The 14,343-nt window shown below is 39.7% G+C and overlaps 1 protein-coding gene across 1 annotated transcript in view; it reads left to right on the top strand.

Moving 5' to 3' along the window:
* Positions 1-474: 474 nt before the first annotated feature.
* The window catches only part of ADTRP (androgen dependent TFPI regulating protein), an 87,010-nt gene continuing 73,141 nt past the window's right edge, over positions 475-14,343 (top strand). Inside the window, exon 1 of the mRNA XM_084872763.1 lies at positions 475-620. Within this exon, the coding sequence (XP_084728889.1) occupies positions 537-620 (84 nt within the window). The 5' untranslated portion in view covers positions 475-536. The remainder of the gene's footprint in view (positions 621-14,343) is intronic.

Here is a 14,343-nt window from a genome sequence, read left to right as displayed (position 1 = left end):
GCCATGTTCAAGCCAATGCACTGGGGCACTTGGTGGTGTCCCATTAGATTCTTAGCTGGATGCCGAAAGTCTCCTTTTTCAGTAGTCCTTTGAAGGAAGAGTGGGCATTCGTATTCTCCAGGCAAATTTTCCTCTATTCTCTGGAGGGATATACCTCAATAAAGCTATTTAAATAAAATAAAAAGGAAAACTGGTTCTTTACTTCATTGATAGAAACCCGTTGTGCTGAGTTCATACACCGCACCCCCACACTTTTCCTTCATGCCCTATTCCTGTACACTCCTGCCAGATGGTTGGTGCCGGCATGGAGGGAGTTGCCTTTGAACTCCTTCTCACACCAAAAAAAAAAAAAAAAAAATAGTGGCTCTTGCCAGCTACCACTCCCACACTTTCTGGCAGTAATGACTATCAATTCATCAGTCAGGTATGCTGCCTGCTCACCTTTGATAGCATTCTCACAGTCTACCAGCCTGAGAGACCCTCCAAAGCAAGCCTTTCTTCTTTTCTTTTTCAATCAACAAAATGAATTTCTACCCATGAGCAAGGGAGACCTTAGCTCTTCGTCATTCTCAGTCACAGTGACCATATTCAGGAAGAGGGTCATTCTGCGGAAACCACAGGTGAGGCCAAATCTTAAGAAAAATGGCTTGCAGGTAAGTGTCTGCTCGGCCTGATGATTACTTGGAGAGGTGGCGTGTGGCCAGGTGAGAGGGCAATGAATGGGGTGAGAGGGCAATGAGGCTTCTGCGTCCTCATAACATGTCTGATCTTGACACAGGGGTCTCACTCAGCAGGGCTGTGGTCTGGGTCTAGAAATCCCTCATGCACAGGAAGCTGGGCTTGGTCTGAGCTCTCTACAGTCCTGTTCTTGGGAGAGTCAGCAGCCTGGGGCAAGTTCCATGCATGTTAGAGTCGGCATCTGAGCTTCATCACTGTGTGAAGGTGAACAACAGTTACAGAGAGGGAGTGGGTGGGCAGGGACATAGATTTGTGTAGCTTCTCAGAATTGGAACGTGGGTTTCTGAACATTTATCCAGTGTGTCAATAGACTGTCGCTAATGTGAAATCAGATGAAGAGGTCTAATGCCATTTATTGCTTTGGTAGAGAAAAAGGGGGGGAGAAGGGGGAACTCCCTACCCACTTGGTAAAGTGGGATCCGAGAGCAAAATGCCTTTTAACCACTTCTAGTTTCCTCCAACCTCACGACTACCTAGGGCATCTTGTTTTCTTTTGTTCTCAAGAAATAGCAAGCTGACAGTGGGTACTTAATATCCAGAGTCCTATATAAGTAGTGCTCCCTGGTCCTATTAAACACTATAACAATTTGGCTCTAAACAACCCGCAGATAGAAACTGCAGAGGAGGCAGGTTTCAGCAGGATATATTTTCTAAAGCGCTGAAAGGCCCTCCCAATGACTTGCCCAGGTACCACTCCCCTTCTCTAATCTAGCCAAAACCTCCCTGAACTTTAAACAGTCCATGTCACTAGTATGTTAGCTAACCAACATGGGGCTCTTGCTGCCAGAGGCCCTGGTAAAATGCACACGTACCACAGGCTCAGCTGCTGAGTGCCCCCTCTCTGGGAGACTCAGGCCACACAATTTCAACAAGACAGAGATGAAAGAAAGCCCAGGTGTGTCCTGCCGCTTGCTGCTTAGGTGTGCACACCAGGCTGGGCTACACCCAACTCACCTATCCAGAAAAGCAACAACGGGTGCCCAGGCACCAGCCTTTTCAATACACAGTGAATCATCCAACATTTGATATATTGAAGTTAAGAAAATGTCCCCCCCCCCATCCTTCTTCCTTTCAAAACCTAGGGTCTTTTTAAACACGCTCGCGCACACACACACACACAGCAACAACAACAACAACAACAACAAAAAGAAAAAGAACACTTAGGAGTTTAGCTGTCATTTTTTTTTTTTTTTTTTTTTTTTTTTTTTTTTTTAGCGACTGGGAAAACTTTCCCATGTCCTGAGAAAGAAAACAAACTGAGAGGAGTTAGGTCCTGCCCAGCCTGCATCATTTCCTAGCATCTCAGATATATGATGAAATTTCCAGCTAGCAGGGGCAGAAGGAAAAGGGGCTTCCCCCCACAGACTACAGGCTGATGGGAAAGTCACTGGCCAGTGCGTTGTGCCACTCAGTCAAGCTTAATAACAGTCTGCTACCCCCACCACAGTTCTCTGGCCTCTCCACTTACCAGGAATTGGTTGATAGATACTTGGTAAACACTGAAAGCCACCATGAGGAGAGGGTGATGAGGTCTGGTAGGGAAGCATGATAGCCCTGGAAGGAAGGCAACAGAATGAGGTGTGAATGTAAAGCCTCTGTAGCATGCTGTGTCCTTACTGGTAAGGGCTTCCTTGGCTGTTAGATCTTCCTATTGAGCCCAACCAGCAAATGTCAGGGATTCTGGGTCAGAAATCCCATGGATTTGATTTCAAATTATCTCCAGGATACTTTTCTCTCAGAACTGACAAGATTTCAATGAGCAGCAAATTGATTTACACTTGAGGATACGCCTTATGTAAAAGAAATCAAGAAATAAGAAACCCTCCTTGCCGAAACCGGTTTGGCTCAGTGGATAGAGCGTCGGCCTGTGGACTGAAAGGTCCCAGGTTCGATTCTGGTCAAGGGCATGTACCTTGGTTGTGGGCACATCCCTAGTAGGGGATGTACAAGAGGCAGCTGATCGATGACTCTCTCTCACTGATGTTTCTAATTCTCTATCCCTCTCTCTTCCTCTCTGTAAGAAATCAATAAAATATATTTTAAAAAAAGAAAGAAACCCTCCTTTCTTATACCATAGGGGTCTCCCTAAAGCCCTCCTGCAGCTCTGAACTTTCATAACAGGGGCTGTAGGCAGCATTTTGAAGGGACTCCAGTGCACAGTTGTATACAATGTGTCAGATATATAACATATGTTTACTGCAAACATGCTCACTAAATTAATTATGGCTTATCAAATTAATTCCTAGAAGCAAAGAGAAAGAAATTCAGTAAGTCTAATTATGTTTATTGATTTTTTAAAGGTCATGACTCAAAACAAAGAAATGAAAATGGTGAATGTTTAAAAATTACACTATAACAATGAAGAACCCGAACTTGAAATTATACTTGACTTCTATATTTATAGCAACTACCATTCTCTTTATCAAAATCTAGTGTCCTATCTTCAGAATAATGGCCTATGTTCATGCTGAGAAACAGACAGGTCTAGACATGATTAGGATCTGAGACGCAGGCTCACCAATTTAGGGTCTATTTGCTGAGGCTTAAGAGGTTTCTAGGAAATAAATTATACATCTACCATCCCAACCCAATGACACTAATATGTGACAAAGAGGAAAGTGTACAGTAGGATGTCATATGATGCTTGTATTCTTTTGATGCTCCATAATAATTGTTCTCCAGGACCAAGATTCACACCTGACCTAAGTTCCATTGTTAACTATGCACCCAGAACATCTGATTTAAACAATCATTTCTTGAGGGGGAAAATGGCACAGTTGTTAATGAGACAGGAATTTAAAAATAATTTTTAGAGGTATAAGATTTTAAAAGGATCATTTCTAAAAGATTGTTTAGTTTATTGAAAATAGATATATTCTAAATAAGCTTCATCTTCTAGAGAGAAAAGGAAAACCAATTCCAAGTGTTTAACTTCATAGATAGAAACTCTTAATTGTTTCTGGGCACATCTATACCCACACTCACCCTCCACTCCCCAACTCCTAGCAATTATGTGATCGTGCTTCTGAGCAGTGGTCACCACGTAATACAGTGAAGACTGTTTTACCAATATGAGGTTGCATTAGTGATCATTCATTCTCTTCTCCAGTATTCCTGGGGATCAGAGTACAGCTTGGTCATGGATTGCTTGCATGGAAGTGGGGGAATGACTTATTACAAAGCTGATTCTTGACCTTTCCCCACACCTATTGAAGCAGAATCTTTTGGGAGGAGAAATCAGGAATTTTTTCTAAGAGCCCCAAGTAATTCTTATGCACAATAAAGTTTGGTGGTACCAAAAAGATTGCAGAGTGTGCTAACTCAGCCAAGCCTCAGTAAAAACTTTTGTTTTTCAGAGTTCACATTTCCCGACACATAAGCTTCTGGAACTAGGCCCTTAACCTTTCTAGATGCCAGGAATTTATAAACAATTGCTAGTATTTAGTGGGAATGGGAACATGGGATAAGAAACATTTGACATGACAGCAAAAATAATGATCGGACCCCTTTAAATTGCCTGTAAGGCAGGAGAATTGCTCTATCTTGTTCCCATTTGGAGATTTCCCCCCTGATGCACAGCACAGAAGAGAGGATAGCTGGATCTAGTTGAGTGACAGCTGAAGGAGGACATGCATGAGGGAAACCACCTTTGAAATGAGTGAGTTTAAGTCTGCCATATCCTTACCTCTAGTATCAGTTGGATGAAACAATGGGGCTTCTCCTTGGAAACAGTGGTCAAGAATCATGGAGAAGGCACCACTTTGGCCACATCTCTCTTCCCTCAAGGCAAAGGTGAATTAGAAACAGAAACAGAAACAAACTGCGTATGAGTTTATGGGTTTTTTATATCTATTTTTTATTGATTTCAGAGAGAAAGGAAGCGGGAGAGAGAGATAGAAATATCAATGAGAGAGAATCATTGATTGGCTGCCTCCTATATGCTCCACACTGAGGATTGAGCCCAAAATCCGGGAATGTACGCTGACCTGGAATCAAACCATGACCTCCAGGTTCATAGGTTGACACTAACCCACTGAGTCACACTGGCCAGGCCTGCCTATGGGTTTTAAGATACATTGCTATAAGATCTAATTGTGAGCACAGGGATTTACCAGCATACCTCAGAGATATTGTAGGTTTGGTTCCAGACCACTGCTATACAATGAATAGTGCAATAAAGTCACACAGATTTTTTTTGTTTGTTTCCCAGTGAATATCCAAGTTATATTTAAGTGTGGAATAGCATTAGATATTTACAGGTCTAAAAATATTTACAGACCTTAATTTAAAAAAAAATACTTTATTGCTAAAAAATGCTAACCATCTTCTAAGCTTTTAGAGAATCATAACGTTTTTGTTGGTGGAGGGTCTTGCTTCAATTTTGATGAAACAATATCTGGAAAGCTCAATAAAGCAAAGCACAACGAGTGAGGCATGGCAGTATTTGTTTTAGAAAATGTTATTTAGAACCTACTAAGTTCCTACTCTTGAGCCATTCAGTCCAGTGGGGAAGTCTAACATGTTTACTACCTTTAAAAACATAATGTGACAAATGATTATTTGTTAAGACAGTGATGATGATGATGACAATGCCTAACATTTATTGGAAGCTTTCCCAATGGCAAGCTCTATTGCCAAGTGCTTTACATAAAAAAGTACAAGACAATACTTTGGGAATATAGATGCTAGAAAGATTGTCAGGTAAAAATATAGCACATTATTTTTCAAAATTTCCAACAAATTTTGCATATAAACAAAGCAAAACTCTTATAAGTTATTTAGTGAGATAACATAGTAGAGCAATTTTGATATTGAATTTTATTTGTAATAATTTTCTTTTATATTGGAAACATTTTAGATTTATGGAATAGTTGCAAAGCAGGTACACAGAATCCCCATATGTTAATTGGTTTCTAAGTCAGAGAGCAATGGTTTCAAGTCCCAGTTCTGTTATTTATTATTGTGTCCTTGGATAAGTTATTTAGCCACTCATATCCTCAGATGTGGCTTCTTAAATTAAAAATGGCACAATACAATGGGGGGAAAAGGAGACATATGTAATACTTTCATCAATAAAGAATTAAAAAGTGAAAAATGGCACAATAATAATTGCTTTAGAGGGTTGCAAGAAAAAAAGAGAGAACACATGTAGAGTGCTCTGCACATGCTTGGACCATTGACATGCTTAATAAACCTTAACACTTAATATTATTTATATGGACCAATATATTTGTTTTTTTTTTTAAATCTTTATTGTTGAAAGTATTACATAGGTCCTCCTTTTCCCCTCATTAACCTCTTCCAGCCTGTTCCTGTCCCTCCACCCCCACCCAGGCCATCACCACCCCATTAATTAATGAAAATCATATGTTAAAATAGTTTTAAATGGCCAATGTATAATGATTATAGTTTTAGCTCTTTAAAGGATTAGTTCCATATCCTTCCTTATCCTGCTGCTTTTCTTAGGCAGTGGAGGAAGCTCTCTTCTAACCTCCACCCAGGCTCTGTCCACACCAAGCCAAATGGACCCATCATCTTTTTGTGTCACATTATCAACAAGTCTCTTCCCACTTACAGGAATGGAGGGAAGATATTATGGGCATACTCATTGTCTTAGATCAGTGATTTCCAACCTTTTTTCATCTCATGGAACACATAAATTAATTACTAAAATTCTGTGGCACACCAAAAAATATGTTTTGTTGATCTGACAAAAAAATAGATATAATTTTGATTCATTCACATCAAATGACTATTGTTATGTTGGCTGTTGTCATATTTTTCATTTGACAATCTAAAGAAAGAATGGTCTGTGGCCCTGACTAAATAGTCAGGTACTGCATGAGAGAGAATCATTAATTGGCTGCTTCCTACATGCCCCACACTGGGGACTGAGCCCAAAACCCAGGCATGTACACTGACCTGGAATCAAAATTCTTTCCACACACCACTGTGCCACAGTTCAAAGGTTGAAAATCACTGTCTTAGACAGTTTAGGCTGCTGTAACAGAAGACCATAGACTGGGTATTTAAACAACATAAATGCATTTCTCACAGGTTTGGGGCAGGAAGTTCAGGATTGAGGTACTAGCTGATCCAATGTCTGGTAAGGCCCACCTCCTCATTTGCAGATGGCCATCTTATGTGAAAAGCAGAGAGAAGAAGCAAACTCTATCATGTATCTTCTTATAAGAGCACTAGTCCCATCTCAAAGGCTTTACCCTCATGACATAATTATCTCCCCAAAGCCCCCTTCTCCAAATACCATCAAATTAGAGATTAGGGTTTCCACATGTGAATTTTGAGAGGGACAAATGTTTAGTCCACAGCACCCCTCCAGGATAGGAAGCTGAAGCATTCTGCTCGCATATCTTCAGATTGGGTTCACTGAGAGGGCTCCCTGAGCACCCTCTTAGCACTCTGAGAATGGGTATAAGGACTCCCTCTCTGTGGACCTGGTGAACAGTACACAAATCAGCCTCCCATGTCTCTCTGCTAAACTGGGGATGGGTCTCAAAAACCTGGGAAACTGGGGGACTAAGCAACTTCTTCCCTTTCTATGATCTCTGAGGTACTGAGAACTCCTTTTGGGCCATGCACACTCACCTCCCATTTGGGCCATGCATACTCACCTCCATCATAGACTAACAGACCCTCCTACGATATGAATTCTTTAGAAGAAAATACTTCTAACTAGACAGTATTTGGGCCATGGATTCAAAAGCAGTTTTCTGGCTTCATATTTCAGCAAACAGTTGAGCACACTTGAATTTTTCTATACTTCTTTCTGCTACCTAGGAGAGATGTCAGGTGAAAGATTGTCAGGTGAATATAATTATCACTTACTATCCCCCTTCATTAAAACAAACTCAAATTGAGTGTTTTTGTTTATCTAACTCCCTTGCTTACATGAACTTGTCCCTTGGTTCTCTCTCTTCTTTTTCTCTCTTTCAGAGAGAGATTATGGTAATTCATAAACTTTAGACTATAGTTCAATTTCAGTTGTTCTTTTCAATTCCTAAAAACCTTATCAGGGGCATTGGGAAATTCTGTGTCATTATAATCTTAATGGAAAGCCCCAGGTCAAGAGTTAGAACATTTTTCCAGTTTAAAAGCTAATGCTGATCTTGATGACTCTGCAATATGTTTTCTGGAACGAATTCAGGCTTGCAGTGGAAAGCCTATTATAGGTTTAGCACTTTTACTATGCCACTCACTGAAGACACACTGCAAAAGTTATCCCTATAAACACACTTCCTAGTGGTGAAATACTTCTTGTGCCCCAAATGGGCATTCTGATTAGGTGGTGGCCATGAGGACAGACATTCTCCCAATACCTCCGCTATCATAAAACCTAATGCTTATTGAGCAATTATTACCTTAAGGGCTTTATCCTTGGCATTCCACATGTACTATTTTGTTCAGCCTGCACAGCAATATTATGAGTTGGGCACTATTATTATCCCCATTTTATAGTTGAAGAAACTAAGACATAGAGAGTTTTATTAGCTTGGCCATAGTCACACAGGTAGGAAGAAGTGAAACCAGAACTGAACTAGGGCACACTGACCTTAGAGCCCACATACTTGGCCACTGTGTAAAAATGTTTTGCCTCACTTCACTTTGGAGTCCATGCTTTGCTAGAAGCCAACATTTAACTGCAGATTGGGAGCCTTACCAAAACAACAGAAAGCAAATTGAGAGCCACTCAAATCCTCCAGCAGCTTGCAAACATTTTCTCAGCCATCCTCTTACTCTCAATGTCTCCACAGTTATGTCACTGATGGTAGAACAACAGCAGTGTCAGGGCTGAGGGCTGTATTTTCCTACTTGGCCACTTAGCTCAGTGGCTTTGAGGTCCAGTGTACTCTCCTTTTCGCTCCTGGCCAGTGCTTACTTTGAGAGTTAAAGCCAGATTGATGGAACAAGGGATGCTTACACTAATTCAACTAAAGAGCCAAAAACTATGTAAAAACTGTTTTATGTTACTACAACTGTAGGTGAGGGTGTTTTTAGGCCTATAGTGCAGAAATCATTGTTTTCAGAACAGGGGGAAAAATTTGTTCTCTCACACTACAAGTAACTTCATTGATAAAGAGGCTTCATGGTTTGAGAACAATCTTAAGGTCAAGTGGGTAAGCTTTACAGAGTCCCTATGTAGGCCTTTTCTGAATCATTTTAACTTGTCTGCCTCTGCATCTTGGAAGGTGAACACAGAAGGGGAAATGTCAGACTATCATGAAAAAAATTTTTGACATCTTTGAAGAGTAGTATACAACGGGTTGGTACTGGAGTAGAGGGTCAGGAGGAGACATTTCTTCTAACCAGCTGATAATCGGCTGTACTTCTGTCTCCAGGAGCTCACAACATGTAAAGCATTCTCATCCTGAGCAGGCCAAGCTTCAAAGAAATTGAGTTTGTTGAAGGTACAAAGAGAGAAAAGCTGATTTTATTCAGCATTGGCATGAGATTTATTTTAGGCCACAACGAGAACTGGAATCACTTTGAGTAGCCCCAAAGAGGAGATTGTTGGAAAATGCTTAGTGATCATGGATACTCCTCAACCATGGATATAAGTGAAGTAATTCCAGATGAATAATTAATATACACTAATTTAGATTTTCTTGGTAGGCAGAAATGTCAAGGAACCAACATGTTTGACCTTAAACTTCAAAGTAAACAAAGGTCTTGAGAAGTTTGTTTTATTTTCATATAGTTTGAGAATGTCATTTTTATTCAAAGGGCAGTAAACATTAACCAAAACAACTCTTTTTGACCAAATAAGACAACTCTGGAATGAACAATCTCACAGCTTCTGCTACTTCTTCTTCTTTTTTTTTAAGTTAAGGGGATTTTTTATTTAAAGCCTAGCAAACTTTTCCTTGTTTTTATAAAACACTGCCCTATGTTTCCAGAAAGAAAAGCAAAAACTTTCAAAGGTCATATGATGTAATTCTAGAAATGTAGAAATAATAAAAACAACTAACAAGCAAAAAGGATGCATCTAATAAAAAAAATCTTTGGCAGCATGTCTTAAAGCAGAATATATAAATATGCATGCATATATGGGTAATACTAAAAGGATTTCACCTTCACACTTGATTGCTATACTTCCTTAATAAAGACCACTTGTTTGACAAGGGCTAAGTTAGTCTCTGAGCTGCATTACACAGGAAATCAAATTCTGTTCCATAATAGGAGCCCTTCTCAGTAACCTCTCTAAGTACACATATGGGCAGCGCTGGGAAGAGACAAATAAAGTCTTTTTCTCTTCCAATACCAAAGAAATTGGTGCATGTAAACACAGATTAAAGTACTTACATAAGGCTTTGGGGGAAGAATACATTCCCCTCTCCCCACAAGATCATGGCCTGTCCTACAGAGGGGCACTGCATTCTTCTGGTTTCTAAAGAGCAATTGGGGATGATTTCCTTCTTGGAAGATGGGGAAAATGATACCACTGCCTCAGAAGGATCATGTTGTGTACTACCTTTTACAATCAGAGAGAAAAAAAATGTAGTTGCCCATACAACAGCAAGATGCCTTTCACCGGTATGAAAAGTATAGTCACTGTTGTATATAGCATCCTGGATTGCGAGAGGGATGTACAACTGCTGGTTTAGGGCTGACATCCCCTGAGGGGTTCTGGATTGTGAGATGGCACAGGCAGGGCTGAGGAGAACCCTCCCTCCTATGCATGAATTTCATGCAAAGAGCCTCTAGTACTAATTAAAAGACAGATATGGACATAGTGAATTAAAAAAAAGCAACATACCTAACTATATTGTTGACCAGACACTCAATTTAATGTCAATGATATAGGTAGTTTGACAGTAAAAAGATGAAAAATATCCTATCTAAGAAAAGTATAATATGCAAATTAACTGTCACTCCACCACAAAGATGGTGGGGCCCATAGCCACTAGATGGTGGCACCCAGTCCTCTAGTCCTGCTGGAGTCCTCCAGTGCTGGAGTGGGGAGGTATGGCCGCTGAGAGTGGGCAGTGTGAGCAGCCTGGTGGAATGCTTGCTTCGTCACCACGACGATAAGGCAAGCATTCTGCACTCAGCTGCAGATGGGTCTCTGGGCGACAAACTACAGATTGGAGCAGCCAGGTCCAGCAGAGAACTACTAGCACATGGATTTGTGCACGGGGCTACTAGTATACCAATAAACATAGAAGGGATAGCAATATAAATATCAGGTAAAGTAAACTTTATCTGAGCAAAGAAAGTTAACAGAGACAAAGAGAGACATTACATAATTACATAAAAGATGCATCAACAGGAAAACAGCAATCCGTAGGTTTGCACCAAACAATAGAGTCTCAAATGCACAAAGCAAAAACTGATGGAACTGAAAGGAGAAATAGACAAATTCATAATTATTGTTAGGGATTGCAATAGCCCCTTTCCAGTAAATGATTTAATTATTAGATAGAAAATCAGCAGAGTGCAGTTCATATACATGAGTACCCATAACTCAGACATGTGTCTCTATAGACTGCTAAAACAAGGTAATCAGAGCTTAACTGCTGTTGTATTTGTAGTGAATTTCCCAGGAAAGCAGGAATTCATATGAGATGCTCAAAAGATGAAAATGAATGTGCTTATGGTCAGCATTGAATATGTTTCTTAATCTTGCTGATTAATTCAAGATATAAAAATCTATATTAAATATTTGAGTTTCCTTGTGAGAGAATGTATGCATTTCTGTAAACAGGGTATTTGCAAAAGAGTGAAAATTGAGAGTGTAAAATGGTGTTCCCTTTTAATTAGTTTCTCTTTAGTAACATCATCAGACCTCATATAATCAAGTAACATGCAAACTTATTCATGCAAGAGAAATTCACTTGAAAATTCTAGAATTTGGGTACAAAACAAAGTAATTCAAGAAACAGTGAAAGCCTCCTCTATTGGTTGTTAGTTAAGAGGCCTGTATTTGGTCATTACTCCCACATAGTTGTTAGACTTTGAGAAAGCCCCTTAACCTCTCTGAGTTTTCATTTTCTCACCTGAAAGTTAAAAACATTGAATCAACTGTCCTCAAGTGGATCTTTATAGCTCTAAACTTTTAAAATAATGTGAGTCAATTTCATGCTTGTAAACAGGAAACATTCTTTAGACTTCCAACTGAAAATGTACCTTCAAAACTATCAACAGAGAACTCTGCTTGTCTGAGTGAATCTGGGAAGATCACAGAACACTGATATCCTTGTAAAAACAAAGCTAGCGATCAAGGAGTAAGGCAGTTATGAATCAGGTTTCCCAATGCAACAGACAAAGTAGAGTGGTGGGCCAAGAAAGTTCTCGTTGTAAAAGAAAATAGGTTTCAGTGCCTTCCAGAGTTGGTTTGTTTGGTGGCTAAAAACCCAAACATGTTCTCATCAAACAGATTTCAGATGGGGGGCCTTTAATTAATGTTCTAGTTTTTTAAAAAAAAAGGTCAGTCACAGTGACCTCTGAGAAAAACAAATACTCTTAGCTGTGGTATAATGAGTAAGCTTCATTCTCAGTTCTCAGCTGCAGGAACAGCTAATGGACAGGGACTTCTAGGGATGCAAAGTCCACTGGAAGGAAGATCCTAGTCTCCCTTCACCTTGGTTTCAACGGGGCAACACACATATTTAATTATTTCCAGCATCACCCACTTTTTATCAGGGAGAGGACTTTAGAAGACAGGGTGATATTGGCTCAGAGGCAATAGGGGTGGCAGGACAATACAAACAGACTGCATGAATGAGGAATGATAAGAATCCCAAGGGCTAGAGATCCTGGCTTCAGGAAACAATCAGCACTCCAGAATCCCTGGACCCCATTTCACTTGAGGAAACACCCCAATGAGGCTGATGGTTAACAAGTCCAAAGTTACACTGTAGATTCTGGCCCAGGTTTGATCCCCTGTTCTTTGTACCTCATCACTCTGTGATTGGCCTAGGAATGAGTTTTAATCCCTATCAGTCAAAAGTGTTACCTTTGCCAGTGGTCATGACCACTTTGCCCAGAGAGATTATTTTAATCCTCCTCTCCTCTTACATGGTATCTGAAGTTTCCCAGGATTTACTCAATGCATTCATCTTTAACTCAAACTTCTGTATATTCAGAATGACAGAATAATGTGCAGGATAATTTAGGTTCCATTAGTACATTATACATGCCTCTATTATAGTACTTATCACATCATGCTGTAATTTTTTTGTTTATATATCTGTCTCTGCCATTTGACTATGAGTTCCTCCAGGGTTTAGGATATGTCTTACTCATCTTAGTATTCTACCTGCTTCCCAGAACCCAAGCAGCTAACCATTTTGAGAATACTAGATTTTATTTATTTTTTAAAATAAATCTTTATTGTTCATATTATTACAAATGTTCCTCATTTCTCCCCCCTCTATTGTTCTCCTCCACCAGGTTCCCATCCCACCCTCTTTCCTTTCCCCACCCCCCCATTGTCCTCATCCATAGGTGCACAGTTTATGTTCAGTCTCTTCCCACAACCACTTTTCCCCTTTTCCCTGAGAATCGTCAGTTCACTCCCCTTCCATACCTCTGATTCTATTATATTCACCAGTTAATATTGTTCATCAGATTTTTTTTTAATTCCCTTGGTATTTAGATTCACTTGTTGATAGTTACGTATTTGTTGCTCATAGTTTTTATCTTTATTTACTTTCTCTTCTGAAAGAACCCCCTTCAGCAATTCATATAATTCTGGTTTGGTGGTGATGAACTCCTTTAGCTTTTTTTTTTTTATTAGTGAAGCTCTTTATCTGACCTTCGATCCTGAGTGATAGCTTTGCTGGGTAGATTATTTTTGGCTGTAGGTTCTTGCTATTCATCACCTTGAATATTTCTTGCCATTCCCGTCTGGCCTGCATGTTTTCTGTTGAGAAATCAGCTGACAATCGTATGGGTGCTCCTTTATAGGTAACTACCTGCTTTTCTCTTGCTACTTTTAATATTCTCTCTTTGTCTTTTGCTCTTGGAATTTTAATTATGATGTGTCTTGGTGTGGTCTTCTTTAGATTCCTTTTATTTGGAGTTCTGTGCGCTTCCTGGACTTGTAAGTCTAATTCTTTCACCAGATGGAGGAAGTTTTCTGTCACTATTTTTTTCAGTATGTTTTCGATATCTTGCTCTCTCTCATCTTCTGGGACCCCCATAATTCTGATGTTGGTTTGCTTGAAGTTGTCCCAGAGGTTTCTTACATTATCTTAAACTTTCTGGATTCTCTTGTCTTCTTGCTTCTGTGGAGGAGTGTCTTCTGGCTCTTTATGTTCCAAATCTTTGTCTTGATTCTTGCGATCTTCCATTCTGTTTTTAGGACTCATAACTGCCAAAGTAATGGTATTAGGAGGTTGGACTTTTGAAAGATGATTAGATTATGAGGGTGGAGCCCCTGAATAGGATTAGTGTCTTTACAAAAGAACTTCCAAAGAGATCCCCAGCTCCTTCTATAATATTTTTTATTTCAGATAATGTATTCTTTATTTCTTGTTGATCCCTTATTATTTCTTGTTGATCCCTTATTAGTTCTTGTTGATCCCTTTTCATCTCCTCATAGGTCTCATCGACCTTTTCTAGGAAATTCTTGAAAAACCTTAT

This window comes from Pipistrellus hanaki (genome assembly GCF_964339955.1).
Source record: "Pipistrellus hanaki genome assembly, chromosome: 2".
NCBI classification, from domain to species: domain Eukaryota; kingdom Metazoa; phylum Chordata; class Mammalia; order Chiroptera; family Vespertilionidae; genus Pipistrellus; species Pipistrellus hanaki.
Note: the sequence above shows the minus strand (reverse complement) of the source record. Positions and strands in the feature narration are given on the sequence as shown.